General features: G+C 47.5%; 1 protein-coding gene and 1 long non-coding RNA gene across 2 annotated transcripts in view; one reads left to right on the top strand and one right to left on the bottom strand.

Annotated features, from left to right (window-relative positions):
• Positions 1–3921: 3921 nt before the first annotated feature.
• Positions 3922–8439, bottom strand: LOC140426140 (uncharacterized). Its single transcript, XR_011948135.1, has 3 exons — positions 8276–8439; positions 6298–6366; positions 3922–4072 (listed from the first exon to the last, which is right to left on the bottom strand). It is a non-coding gene; the product is annotated as an uncharacterized lncRNA (long non-coding RNA).
• f3a (coagulation factor III, tissue factor a) overlaps positions 7666–14177 on the top strand; it is a 25587-nt gene continuing 19075 nt past the window's right edge. The window contains exons 1-2 of the mRNA XM_072510542.1: positions 7666–7991; positions 8995–9106. Coding sequence (XP_072366643.1) covers positions 7925–7991; positions 8995–9106 — 179 coding nt within the window. The 5' untranslated portion in view covers positions 7666–7924. The remainder of the gene's footprint in view (positions 7992–8994; positions 9107–14177) is intronic.

Below are 14177 nucleotides of genomic sequence, written 5' to 3'. Positions count from 1 at the left end.
CGGTCCATCTCCCTTTGGAAGACCTAGATCCCGTTAGTGACGCCGAAGGGGACCCTAAGGAGGTGATATAGCCGGCCGTCTGCCTCGAAGGAGGTGTATGGCCGGTCCGATTTACGGATGGGGAGCTGGTGGTAGGCGGATTTCAGGTCCACTGTTGAGAAGACCCGGTACTGTGCAATCTGGTTAACCATGTCAGATATGCGTAGAAGGAGTATGCATCGAGCTGTGTGTACCTGTTGATGGTCTGGCTGTAGTCCACGACCATTTGGTTTTTCTCCCCAGATTTAACCACTACCACTTGAGCTCTCCAGGGGCTGTTGCTGGCCTCAATGGTGCCTTCCCGAAGCAGCCGCTGGACCTCGGACCTGATGAAGGCCTTATCCTGGGTGCTGTACTGTCTGCTCCTGGGGGCGACGGGTTTGCAATCTGGAGTTAGATTGGCAAAGAGGGAAGGTGGGTCGACCTTTAGGGTCGCGAGGCCGCACACAGTGAGGGGTGGTAAGGATCAGCCGAATTTAAGGGTCAGGCTCTGGAGGTTGCACTGAAAGTCCAGGCCGAGGATAAGTGCAGCGCAGAGGTTAGGGAGGACATAGAGGCGGAAGCTGTGGAACTCTACGCCATGGACCGTGAGCGTGACCGTACAGTACCTCCAGATCGCCAAACGATGGGATCTGGAGGCCAGGGAGATTTTTTGATTGGCGGGGTATACCTTATACCGTATTCGGGTGTATAAAGCTCTCGGTGCTCCCGGAGTCCAGCAGGCAAGAGGTCACATGGCCGTCGATTCTCACGCTGGTGGATGCGTTGGTCAGGTTATGCGGGTGAGACTGGTCGAGTGACATGGAGGCGAGCCTTGGTTGATCGTCGGGTAATGGGGCGGCCGTTGAGTTCAGGTCCTGAAATGCTGTTGGTGTCCGTGTGCTAAGGGGTGGACAAGATGGCGGCGCCCGGAGGTCCTTGGGGTTACAAAATGGCGGCGCCCATGGAACGCATGTTGCGGGGGTGGAGCAAGATGCCGGCGCCCACAAAACGCATGTGTTATGCAGCAGAGAAGATGGCGGCGCCCATTGGTCGCACATGGCCTGGGGAGGAGGGGAGGATGGCACCGCCCATTACCCATGACTGGGGGGGTGGGGTGGCCATGGCCGCTGAGCAGGTCTGGCACACCGCAGCGAAGTGGCTCTTCTTCCCGCAGGCCTTACAAAGAGCAGCGCGGGCCGGGCAGCGTTGGCGGGGGTGTTTTTGCTGGCCGCAAAAGTAGCATCAGGACCCCCTGGGGTTCGCTGGCTGGCACCTACCGCAAGCGTATTGGGTGGGTAGCGCCCCCGCTGGGGCGGCTGTCTGTGGGGCCCATGAAGTGTAGGAAGAGTGGGCCGCGCAACTGGGGGCGTAGGACTGGACATTGCGCAGGGCGACCGTCATAGAGAGCGCTAGCGTTTTAGTCTCTGCAAGATCGCGCGTGACCCCTTCTAGGAGCCGCTGCCTGATAGTATCAGACCCAATCCCAGTCACAAAAGTGTCCCACCTAAGGAGATCTGAGTGCTCCTTAGCTGTAACGTCCTGGCAGTCACAGTCCCGAACTAGTGGGATCAGGGCCGTCCAGAAGTCTTCGATGGACTCACCAGGTAGTTGAGCACGAGTTGCGAGCGCGTGCCTGGCGAAGAGCGTGTTTGTCTTCTGCTCGTAATTGTCCTTGAATCAAGTCATGGCTTCGGCGTAGTTTGGCGCATCCTGGATCAGCGGGAAGACTTTGGAGCTGAGCCTGGAGTATAAGATCTGGATCTTCTGAACTTCTGGAACAGGGGTTGGCGCCGTGTTGATATACGCTTCAAAACAAGCGAGCCAGTGCTGGAAGTCCTTTCTGGCTTCGCTTGAGTGTGGGTCCAGCTGCAGGCGACCTGGTTTAATACAGATGTCCATTTTCTGAATCTAATACAAAAAAACTGAGGCACGATCAATTTGACTGGAGACGAAGTTGAATCCAAACTGAGGCTTTATTAGTATCAGATGTGTGGCCTCCCACAGCAGCTGGCGAAATGGCTGCGAGCTGGAGGACACGCATATTTATACCCCGCCTCCTGGGCGGAGCTAGCATGCAGGGGCCACAGGTGAACCTGTCGTGCAGGTTCTACCGTGCAACCTCTAATATCAGAACACAGTGGTTTACCACAGAAGGGAATCTCCAGGTGGTGGGGTTCCCAGGTATCTGCCCCACTTGTCCTTCTAGATGGTAGTGGTCGTGGGTTTGGAAGGTGTTATCAAAGGAACCTTGATGAGTTACTGCAGTGCACCTTAGATGGTACACATGGCTGCCACTGATTGTCGGTGGTGGAGGGTTTGAATGTTTGTGGCAGGGGAGCAATCAAGCGGGCTGCTTTGTCCTGGATGGTGTTGAGCTTCACGCATGTTGTTGGAGCTGCACTCATCCAGGCTTTTAGATGGTGACATTTGCCTTCTTGATGGTGGACAGGCTTTGGGGGGTAAGGAAGTGAGTGACTCGCCGTAGGAGTCCTGTCCTTTGCCCTGCCCTGGTAGCCACAGTATTAATGTGGCTAGTCCAGTTCAGTTTCTGATCAATGGTAACCCCCAGGATGTTGATTGTGGGGGATTCAGCAATGGTAATGCCATTGAATGTCAAGGGGCGGTGGTTAGATCCTTTCTTATAGGAGATGGTCATTGCCTGGCACTTGGGTGGGGAAAATGTAACTTGCCACTTGTCAGACCTAAGCCTGGATATTGTCCAGGTGTTGCTGCATTTGGACATGGACTGTTTCGATATCTGAAGAGTTGTGAATGGTGCTGAACATTGTGCAGTCATCCGCAAACATCCCCACAAGGGCAGCACGGTAGCATTGTGGATAGCACAATTGCTTCACAGCTCCAGGGTCCCAGGTTCGATTCCGGCTTGGGTCACTGTCTGTGCGGAGTCTGCACATCCTCCCCGTGTGCGCGTGGGTTTCCTCCGGGTGCTCCGGTTTCCTCCCACAGTCCAAAGATGTGCAGGTTAGGTGGATTGGCCATGATAAATTGCCCTTAGCGTTGGGTGGGGTTACTGGGTTATGGGGATAGGGTGGAGGTGTTGACCTTGGGTAGGGTGCTCTTTCCAAGAGCCGGTGCTCCAAGAGCCGGTGCAGACTCGATGGGCCGAATGGCCTCCTTCTGCACTGTAAATTCTATGATAATCTATGACTTCTGACCTTACGATTGAAGGGAGGTCACTGATGAAGCAGCTGAAGATGGTTGGGCCTAGGACACTACCCTGAGGAGCTCCTGCAGTGATGTCCTGGAGCTGAGATGATTGACCTCCAACCACCGCAACCATCTTCCTTTGTGCCGGGTATGACTCCAGCAGAGAGTTTTCCCCCATTGATTCCAGTTTAGCTCAGGCTCCTAGATGCCATACTCGGTCAAGTGCTGCCTTGATGTCAAGGGCAGTCCCTCTCACCTCACCTCAGTCCTGTGAATCAGTCTCAAAGTCCTTACCTGCACTGCCTCATGGGCGTAACCAACTACCTTGTGCTCGCAGCCAAACTTGACACAGTACTTACCCAGAGTACTGTACAGTTGGAATATAACTGATCAACCGTCTACTATTTATAACTCTGGTTTATTCTGAAAGCCTTGTTAATTGCTGCTCTGTTGTGAATAGATGTGTTAACCATGTTAAACGTGTCTGTGTTTATGTGTACAGGAGCAGGAAGTAGCAGTGGGACATAGATGGATTAGCTGAGGGACAAGGGCAGTGGCAGATGAAATTCAATTTTAGGCGCTCATCCACCTTGGGTCCAGGAATGACAAATCAGAATATTTTCTTAACAGCGCGATAGTGGGCACTTTGGAGGTAGAAAGTGATTTGGGTGACCAGGTACACAAATCACCAGGTACAAAAAAGCTAGCATGATTAATTTACCTTACCTCAGCGTGGCCGGGGTACAGGGGAAAGGAAGCAATTCTTCAGTTCCACAGAATATTGGTCAGACCTCATCTAGATTGTGTTCAATGTTGAGCACTTCACCTCAAGAAGGACAAATTGACTCTGTGCAACACGGATCCAGCAGAATGATACCAGGATCTAAAGGGTTAAATTGTGAGGACAGATTGAATAGACTCGCCTTATAATCCCTAGGGTTTAACTGGTTGCAGGTAATTTAATTGAAATGATTAAAATAACATGCGGGAATCACTGCTGGTCTCCACTACCAGAGATCAGACACAGTGACCACACCGGGGGCTTCTGAGGACATTGGAGCCCCTGGGTGGTCGGGGAGATGGCAATTGCCACTGCCTCAGGCACCCTGGCACCCTGGAAGCGCCAACCAGGGTGCAGGGGACAGCGCCAGGTTGGGACTTCCAAGGGCGGGACCAGAAAGAGGGTAGGGTTAAAAGGGGGAAGGGCTTGAAAGGGGGTGCATGAAGGGGGGGGCATGACGGGGGGCATTTTATGACCCCGTTGCAGGCTGTCACTCACCTGGGTGTAGGGGGGGCACTGGTATCAGCGATTGGGGAGGGCTGTTGCCAGCAATAAGTTGGGGGCCTGAAGGGAGACCCATTCGGAGGGCCCCAAAGACAGCGATCCTTGGGGGCAGGGGTGGGGGGATGGCGGGGGTTAGGGGGCTGGGGGTTGGTGGTGTCACTTTGAGTTCAGAACTCTCTTTTTAAAGGGTGCTCTGATCTCTGTGGAGGCAGGCCTGACAGCATGTTTAAGCACCGCCATTCTCAGTACCGTTCAAATCAGACCCCCCTCTAATAAAATGACTAAGTGCAGGAAGATCACGATGGCGTCATTCACACCGATTTTCTCACCCGACATGGATTCCACCCGGGAATCCAATGTCCGAAACAAGGAACCACCTACTTACATTTAGATAATAATAATCTTTATTGTCACAAGTAGGCTTACATTAACACTGCAATGAAGTTACTGTGAAAAGCCCATAGTCGCCACTTTCCAGCACCTGTTCGGGTACATTGAGGGAGAATTCAGAATGTCAAAATTACCTAACAGCATGTCTTTCAGGACTTGTGGGAGGAAACCGGAGCACCCGGAGGAAACCCACGCAGTCAACGTGCAGACTCCACACAGACAAGGCCCAAGCCGGGAATCGAACCTGGGTCCCTGGCACTGTGAAGCAACGGTGCTCACCTCTGTGCTACTGTGCCGCCCCTCAAAGCCACTCAAGGATGATTTATCCACAAAGACAACATAGTGAAAATCTGCAATTTTTTCCCCCCTAAATGCTAGATCAAATGACATTTTTAAGACTGAAATGGACAAATTGTTATTGGGTGGGAGTATTGAAGGATGTGGATCAAAGGTGGGTGGGTGAATTTGAGATTTAAAATAACTATGTGCTCCTGCTCTGACCAAACATATGCACAAATGAGGCATCTATTGCTCATTTTGAATTCCAATCCCATATAGGCCAACATTCTGTTCGACCTTTTGGTTACTTCTTGGAACATTGCACTAGTTTTTAGTAGCCCCCAATTCCCTTTGTTCCTGCAGTGTTCCGAGATGTTTGCCATTAACAATTAGAATTAATTATATGATTATTGCTCTGCGCTGTCGCAGTGCTTCTGAGCTGGACTCTGCTGAACTACACTGTAAGGCTCAGTTGCTGTGATTCTAATTATTTATCAGGTAATTAAGTTTTATAGTACCGATAACTTTGTCTAACCCTTACTCGGGAATGTACTACTAGTTGCAAAGGTTCCCTAAAACAGAAAAGTGCTAAAAATCTGTTCTACTCTGGACACAGTGGAATAATTAGACTGGTGACTTGTGAAACTCGCAGCACCACAGCACATTCAGGGAGCTCTACTTTCATGTGTACACGCTTCTCGACAGATTTCCGACCATCTCCAAACATGTGCAGTTGGGGTATTGTAGCACTGGAATTAAGCAACTGTGACACTCATTGAGGGGTAAGAATTCCAATTACCTTTGCGTGTTATCGTAATCGTAAATAAATTTGTGACGCTTTCCCCCAATTTGGAAGGCTAATGAAAATTGCAAAATTATTCCAAAAGGCGAAGTTACAGTTTTGATAGGAATGCTAAACTGGAGAAACTTTTATAAACTCACTTACAATCTCACTACAGATAGTTACAATGACCTAATGTCTAATATTTTAAATTCTGGGCAAACTCTTGTAACCAATGAGGGAAAACCATACAAAACTTGTTTGGTTTTGATTTTCATCCTGCAAGCATTCTTTTTCACAGTTCCATTTAAAATGTGTTGAAACATTCTCTATTGGCACCAGAAGATTTTATTAGTAATTGACAATTTCTTACATTCTGACCTTTTCATAGTCGCTAGGTTTAGCGGAGCCTGTCAGCAAAGGTTCTCTATTCATCCTGTTCCTTGAAGCAGAAAGAAAACCACTGTTACTGACATTGCCAATCAAACTACAACCTGTTGAAAGAATGGTCACACCAAAAGCGGCTTCCTACATTTAGCAATAAAATTTTTATACCGTGCCTCTTATCCCTCATCCAAGATCAAGTTTTCACAATAGACAATGACAGTCGCCCCACTGTGATTAAAATAAGTAACTGCAAGTTGAGTATCAGCAAAGCAAACCATTCAATGGACCTTATGGATATGCTTATTGTTCTAACATAGCTAATCTATGCTATCTGTTTATTTATATATGCTATCTGTTTATTTATTCCTAGAGGGAATATTAAGATCACCAAAATCAGGGGAGGCAGTGGCATTGTCGCTAGACTAGTAATCCAGAAACCCAGAGTGATGCTCTGGGGACCTGGGTTCAAATCCTGCCATGGCAGATGGTGAAATTTGAATTCAATAAAATCTGGAATTAGAAGTCTTATGGTGATCATAAACCGTTGTCAATTTTCAGTAAACCCCATCTAGTTCACTAATCTCCTTTAGGGAAGGAAATCTGTCATCCTTACCTGGTCTGGTAAGATGACCCACAGTAATGTGGTTGAATCTGAAAATGTCCTCCGGGATGGGCAACAAATGCTAGCTCAGCCAGTGTCGTCCCATGAATGAGACACAGATCAGAAACAGTGGGGGAAGCAAAGTCATTAATCGTTTTCAGAAAGGAAGTGATTCTCACATTACTACACTTCGAATGTACATGAATGGCGGTTAGAAGGGGCAGGAAAGTTACATTGTCGGATCAGTCATGATCCTACCGGATGACTAAGCAGGCTCGAGGGGCCGAACGACCCACTCCTGTCAATATTTTATTATGGTCTAAAAGCACTTTGGGATGTGATGGGGTCGTGGAAGGTGCTATAGAAATTGTAATTTTAAAATAATTGATAGAAGATTGCGTGATAGAGTAGTGGAAACCAGACTAAAAGTTTACCAAGGAGCAGCGAGATGGACTGAATACCTCCCTTAGATTCGCCAAGTGTCGATGAAGAAGTTAAGCAGACATACACATTTTAAAGTTTTTCTGTTATGAGCCATTTATTTTTTCCTACAGTATTCCTTTAACTCTCCCTAACCTCCATCACTTGATGTCAGATTGACTCTGCTGTCAATGGGTTTACAATTCACCTGGAACTTTGTGCAGTTTGCCTGGGGAAATGTCCCAGGTGTGCTGGTCTGCTTTCTGTCTGCACAAGGCAGGGACTTCCCAGACCTCCTGCCAGTGGGGAGGGGCACTCCAGTCATTTCCTCCATTGGCAGTTGTGAGTGAGAGGGAGGGGACAGGCCAGACCTCTTCGCTCTGGCTTTTTATACTCAGGCTCGCTCCCAATGGGAGGAAAAGGAGACGGACTGCTGGCGCGAGAGCACTTGTTGCCCTGAAGTGCGGAGAGGGGCGAGTTTAGCCGCGGGTTGTCTGTTTCAGAGACTGCGGTTGCTGGAGAGACAGCGAGAGGGAATCGCCACTGCTTCGCTGCTACATACACTCGCCGCTCTCTGCACCTTCCCCCAGGCATGGGCTCTGCTGCCATCGCCACTTTGGCATTGGCCATCGTGTGTTTCCACGGGGGGCTGATCTCAGGTAAACTGGTCAATTCGTTCAGTTAGTTATGCTCCAGGTTGCAGCCACCGTTTCATTATTTAATCATCTTATCAGCGCGGCTTCGAATACTTTTAAATCAAAGCCATGGAGAGGATTGGCGGCTGGCATGATCCCGATGTCCCTGCAGCAACTTTCCATTTCCACGAACTTTCTGGCTGATCTGTTATTACACATCATTGAGGATTGGAGAACTCCGCTCCTTCTTAAATGCAGCTCTTCATGAGCAAGTGTTGCCGCCCAAGCTGTGTTTGTGGTTTACTGACCTGTGAATCTTCCCCGAATGCGCCTGGGTGAGACCGAGAGGGAGTCCCCCCACCCGGGAACTCCCAGCCCCTGGCCAGCCTTGCCTGATGTTGAGTGGCGACCTGTCCCAGGAAGACACCAGCCATGGAATCAGGCACCAGCATCAACCTCGTCTGCCTCACTGGACACGGGAAAGTTCCAAATGGAAGTCTCTGTTAGAAAACGACAGAGCCAGTGATCGATTGCCTGCTGGTGTATTACTGTCCTGTTCTAGAATAGTTTATCTGATGTTTGGATGTGGTAACTGTAGGCCAGTTATAGGATAGGTTACCTTACCTTACCATAGAACCCCTGACAAGTGCAGAAGGAGGTCATTCGGCCCATAGTGTCTGTACTGACCCTCTGAAAGAGCACCCTATCCCCCTAACCCCACGTAACCTGCACATCTTTGGACACTAAGGGCAATTTCTCATGGCCAGTCCATGTGACAGTTTGTTGTGTAGGTTTCATGTTCAAGCTAGTGCGAATCTGCAAGATTGTGCCATGTTGGGTTTGACACCAAGCAGATTTTATCTGAAATTTCAGTATCACTGCTTTTTTTATTAATATACACCAATATTGTAAAGTTAAACAATTATTCCGGCACGGGATGTTAAGTGAAAACGTAGTCGTTTGTAAAAGGCATTCTTGGTGAATGGTTGGATGGAAATTTAAGTCTTTAAAAAAAATATATCTTCAGGTGCTTCACTTCAACGTGTCACTAATCTGAAGTGGACATCATTCAATTTCCACACAACACTACAATGGGAATCAACTTCCAAAGAAGCCGCGTACACGGTGAGAGTTCGTGGGTGAGTAAAGCATTGGTATATCTGCAGGAAACACCGAAAAGGCGATGGAGTGGGGGCATCAGAGGGCGATTCGGAGGCAACTGAGTTCTTTGGCTGATTGGCAAACTGGGTGATTGGCAAACAGTCATCATGTTGGTAAACCCACCGATACATGAGTGGCAACAACTTGTGTCCCCACCCCAGATTTTAGCATTGTTTCTTTATCTTGGCGATCAATGCAGCCCTGGGGCCCATATAAATCTCAAATGTGGCGAATTGATGGTGACGAGAAAGCTGATGCCTGGAATGGGCTTCAGAGCAGTCAAATGCGCAGAGGGATTGAAGGGGAAAATCAGTTCAGACTGGAATTTAACAAATGACTACATTCCACAGACTTGGCTTATCTGGGGCTTTACCTCTCGTTACTGAGTTGTTTAGCAATCAATGAAGTCCTTCATAAAACTTCCAAACTGTTATGGTGCAGATAACCTCTGTTTGTAATAAGCTATTGCATTCATAAGAAAAAAGGGACAGGGGGAGGTCATCTGGCTCTTCGAACCTACTCCAGTTAATGACAAACAGGATGTTGTGACGCAGGAGTGACTGAGGTTGAAGTGGTGTGCAATTCATAATCATGCTTCATGGGTCCTGATTTGCTGCAAAAAAATCTTATTAAAAGTGTAAACTTCTGGTCACCGCAGAAGCGTGGTTAACTGTGGAAATTAGTTTCCTATCTCTCCCGTTGCATTTCCAAACTCTCCCGGAAGCTTTGTTACACCAGCACCTCACTGAGAGATCTGCCATTGAAACATATGGAACAATGTGAAGTTAGAATCATAGAATTGCTACAGTGCCAAAGGAGCCCATTTGGCCCATTGAGTTTGCAACGACCCTCCAAAAGAACACTCCCTAGACCCCCTCCCTGCCCTATCCTCGTAACCTAACCTGCACATCCCTGGACACTAAGGGGAAATTTAGCATGACCAATTCACCTAACCTGCACATCTTTGGACTGTGGGTGGAAACGGGAACACCCGAAGGAAACCCATGCAAACATGGGGAGAATGTGCAAACTCCACACAGTCACCAAGATCGGAATTGAAGGGGGCAGCACGGTGGCGCAGTGGTTAGCATTGCTGCCTCACGGCGCCGAGGTCCCAGGTTCGATCCCGGCTCTGGGTCACTGTCCATGTGGAGTTTGCATGTTTTCCCGTGTCTGCGTGTTTCGCCCCCACAACCCAGAGATGTGCAGGGTAGCTGGATTGGCCAGGCTCAATTGCCCCTTAATTGGAAAAAATGAATTTGGTACTCTAAATTTTAAAAAACAGATCGGAATTGAAACTGGTTCCCTGGAACTATGAAGCAGCAATGCTAACCACTGTGCCACCATGCCATCACGTAACTTGCTGTACCTAAGTGATAGATACACACTAAATTTGCCAGGAAAGGTTGGGGCTTATTCATTCCAGTGTGAGTAAGTATTTTATCGTGCAACATGTCTTAATTATTGCCAAACAACCTTGTTGGCACTGAGCATTAACTTCAAATGTGGATTCTCATTCAGATTTTATTTATTATTGGAAAGTTTAAAAATTGAAATAAGTAATTTTTTTATTTGTTCTTGGGACATGAACGTTATTGGCATGGTCAATTATTTATTGCCCATCCTTCGTTGCCTTAAGAGGTGGTGAGCATTCTGTGTCTTTTTTTAACCCCTCCCTCTACATCCCAATTTTCTTTCCTGCTCTTTATTTCACTTTCTGATTTAACTTTGAATTCAATATCATAACCTACATTTCCTGGTTCGTACTTTGCACTGCTCACTGAGAACTCTTCAATCTGATGGACAGATTCAGGAGTTACAGAGTTGTTTGCCCAGATCAGATGGGTTCCAGATTCTCCATAGAAGATGCTATGCAGTTGAGTTGATGGGAACGTCCTGTGCAAAAGCTCACAGAAATATGTGCAAGTTTAAGGCCTGCTGGCATTGATCACCAAAAGCCCCGAATGTTACTCAAGTTCCAATGCAGGCAGATGGCCCAATCACTTTATATACCATAAAGAAACAAATCTATTGTACTTGGAACTGGAATGCCAAATTTGTAACATAACTGTGAATGTCTACCATTAGATATAATTGAGAGGAATCCTATAATGCAGTAATCGGAAGGAATACAGTCTTTTACACGTTTTCTATTAGCCTTTATTGTGGTCTCCATATTTGTGAACTGGTGTTCCAATTACCTGGCTATCTTTCTCTCCGTGGCAGATGCACTAAATGACTCGAGGTCATTTTGCATTAGCACTGAATCATGTGAATGATGAGCTCACCCAGTATTATCATAACCGCTTCATTAATCTGCCCTTGGAGCCTCCCATGTAAGGTACCTTTTTGGTGACAATTATTGGCAACCGCCCCATATTCTTGCTGCTAGTACAGGAAAGCCGATCCTACATTATTGGTGAGCAGGCTCAATGGAACAGCTGTGGTTGGATTGAAATGTGCAGTATAAGTGACCGAGGTTCTGTAATATGCGTCTGAGGGGGTCATTTACACTTCAGTCACTCAGTGCATCTTAATTCATTCAACCAGAAAGACTCTACATTTTGACTAATGTGTTTTAGCATATAACCTGTGTCTCCTTCCCCAACTCCCTCAAAAATAGTCCAAGTTTACTTTTTCATCCCCTTAACTTTTGTACGAACGCCTTTTGTTCCCTTTTCCATCAGCCTTTTCTTCTAGCTCACAAACTATTGGCTCTCTTCTGCATTGTATTTCAGTACTTGAATGCTGTTTCCCTTGTACAGACAGATTGTTTGACAGACAAGGGAGCCAAGGGTTAGGGGTCAGGAAAGGAGAGCTGAGATCACAACCTGATCAACTGTGATCTTACTGAATGATGGACTAGGTTCGAAGGCCCAAATGGCTTACTCCTGTTTCTATGTTCTTGGCAGTCAGAATTGGACATGGTACTCAAATGAACATGAAGCAACTTGATCATGACTGTTGTTCTACTGGTTTGACAATGTCGTCCAACATGTTGTATTGGCTCTATTGATTGCTACTTTGCATTGGTTGGACATGTTGTGCAGCAAAACCGTTCAGAATGCTAGGCCTATTTTAACCTCGAGCTTCGTTGTTTCATCAGCACTAATGCTGCCCATCGTTACTTGCCAGAAACTGGAGATAAATACTTAAATTCTGGATCTTTGCTTTGCATTGTTAAACTACCTCCCTTCTCCAAACACTAGAATGACAAACACATTAAGTGATTTGAGATTAATTTGCAGTAGCATTGAATCATTTGGATGCTGAGCTCATCCAGCTACTGTGGCAGCTTTGCTAATCTGCCTTCAGCATTTCCATATATGGTGCTTCCTTCTGACTGTACCGTGGCCAAGAGGCCACAATGTCCTTTATTACCGCTGGTACACTATAATGTAATGGAGTCGCACTCTGCTTCGAGTCCTGGACCCAGATTTTATTGGATCTGAATGGTGGAAACTGTTAGCTTCCTGCCTGGTACTGGTTCTCCATCGTGGGAAGCTCAGCATCATTACAGGAATACATACAGTGAGTATGGAACAGAAGAAGCAGCAGGGAACAGCTATTAGAAGGAGTGGGAACGCACAGTACCATCCGTTTTTAAAAGGTGAGGTGGCAAAGAGCCGACAGCTAAAAGAAAAAACTTTAAAAGGGACATCACGGACCAGAGTGAAAAATGGTGGAGCCTGAGGAATTAATGTATCAATTATATTAAGATAATTTAGGAAATAAATATAGGGGCAAAATAGCCAGAATAGAGGAAAGCAGGAAGAATACACAATGGAAAGACCCATAATAAAGGGCTTACATTTGCACCAAGTATCAACTGTGTAGAAATAACCAGGGTAATTAATTGCTAATTAATCTCAGTTCAAACTAATTCATCATCTTGCACCTCAAATGATTCTAAGGTTTCTCAAAATAAATGACTACAAATTAAGTAAAGATGAGAGATGTCAGCACAGGCAGTGTCTCGGCACTGTCTTGCATGGGCACTCATGTCACTTCTACAGGAAATGTCTCTGCCGCCACTCACTCCTGAGGAAAGCCTAGGTTCAAGAAGGAGTGAGTGTGACTGTCAGCAGGGGAGGGGAAACATGGAGGAGACCGAGGAGGAGGCCCTGCAGATACTGGGCTTGTCGAATCTACTTGCTAACTGTGAGGAGAAGGGTGAGGACTGCCGGGGAGAATGGCCAGAACACCATTTTGGCATCTTGGAGCAGGAAATTGTTCACGGAAAGGAGCAGAATAGCAAAGTTGTAGTCGTAGGGAATTTGATCATTCCAAGTAAGATAGAGTCCTCTGCAGCCCGTGACTGAGAGTCCAGGCGAATGGGTTGCTTCGCTGGTGCAATGTTAAAGGATATGTTAATTGTATCTGTTTCCCAACCTTGAGTACAAAATGATTTGTTAGACATTTGAGTTAGTACCTGCAGGTGCGGGACTTCCTACGTAGGCAGGTTTCAACCTTCCCGCTCCTACCACCAAGGGGGATACAGGACAAGGTAGTTTCCAGAGGGTGGGTGGGATAAGTGAGGGTCTCTGACATTTACAAGGAACTTATGGGGTCAGAGGGGACGCAGACTGAGGAACTGAAACGCAAGTGGGAAGAGGAGTTGGGAGGAGAGATAGAGGATGGTCTATGGGCAGACGCGTTGAGTCGAGTCAACGCGTCCACAACATGTGCCAGGCTCAGCCTGATACAATTCAAGGTCGTTCACCGGGCTCACATGACAGTGGCCCGGATGAGCAGGTTCTTTGGGGTAGAAGATAGGTGTACAAAGTGTGCGGGAGGGCCAGCGAACCATGTCCACATGTTCTGGGCATGTCCGAAGCTTAGGGGATTTTGGCAGGGGTTTGCAGATGGCATGTCCACGGTGTTAAAAACAAGGGTGGCACCGAGTCCAGAGGTGCCGATTTTCGGGGTGTCGGAAGATCCGGGAATCCAGGAGGAGAAAGAGGCAGATGTTCTGGCCTTTGCTTCCCTGGTAGCCCGGAGAAGGATATTTTTAGCTTGGAGGGACTCGAAGCCCCCGAAGTCAGAGAC

The sequence above is a fragment of the Scyliorhinus torazame genome, chromosome 7 (genome assembly GCF_047496885.1).
Source record: "Scyliorhinus torazame isolate Kashiwa2021f chromosome 7, sScyTor2.1, whole genome shotgun sequence".
In the NCBI taxonomy this organism is placed as follows: domain Eukaryota; kingdom Metazoa; phylum Chordata; class Chondrichthyes; order Carcharhiniformes; family Scyliorhinidae; genus Scyliorhinus; species Scyliorhinus torazame.
This window is presented reverse-complemented; position numbering and strand designations above follow the sequence as displayed.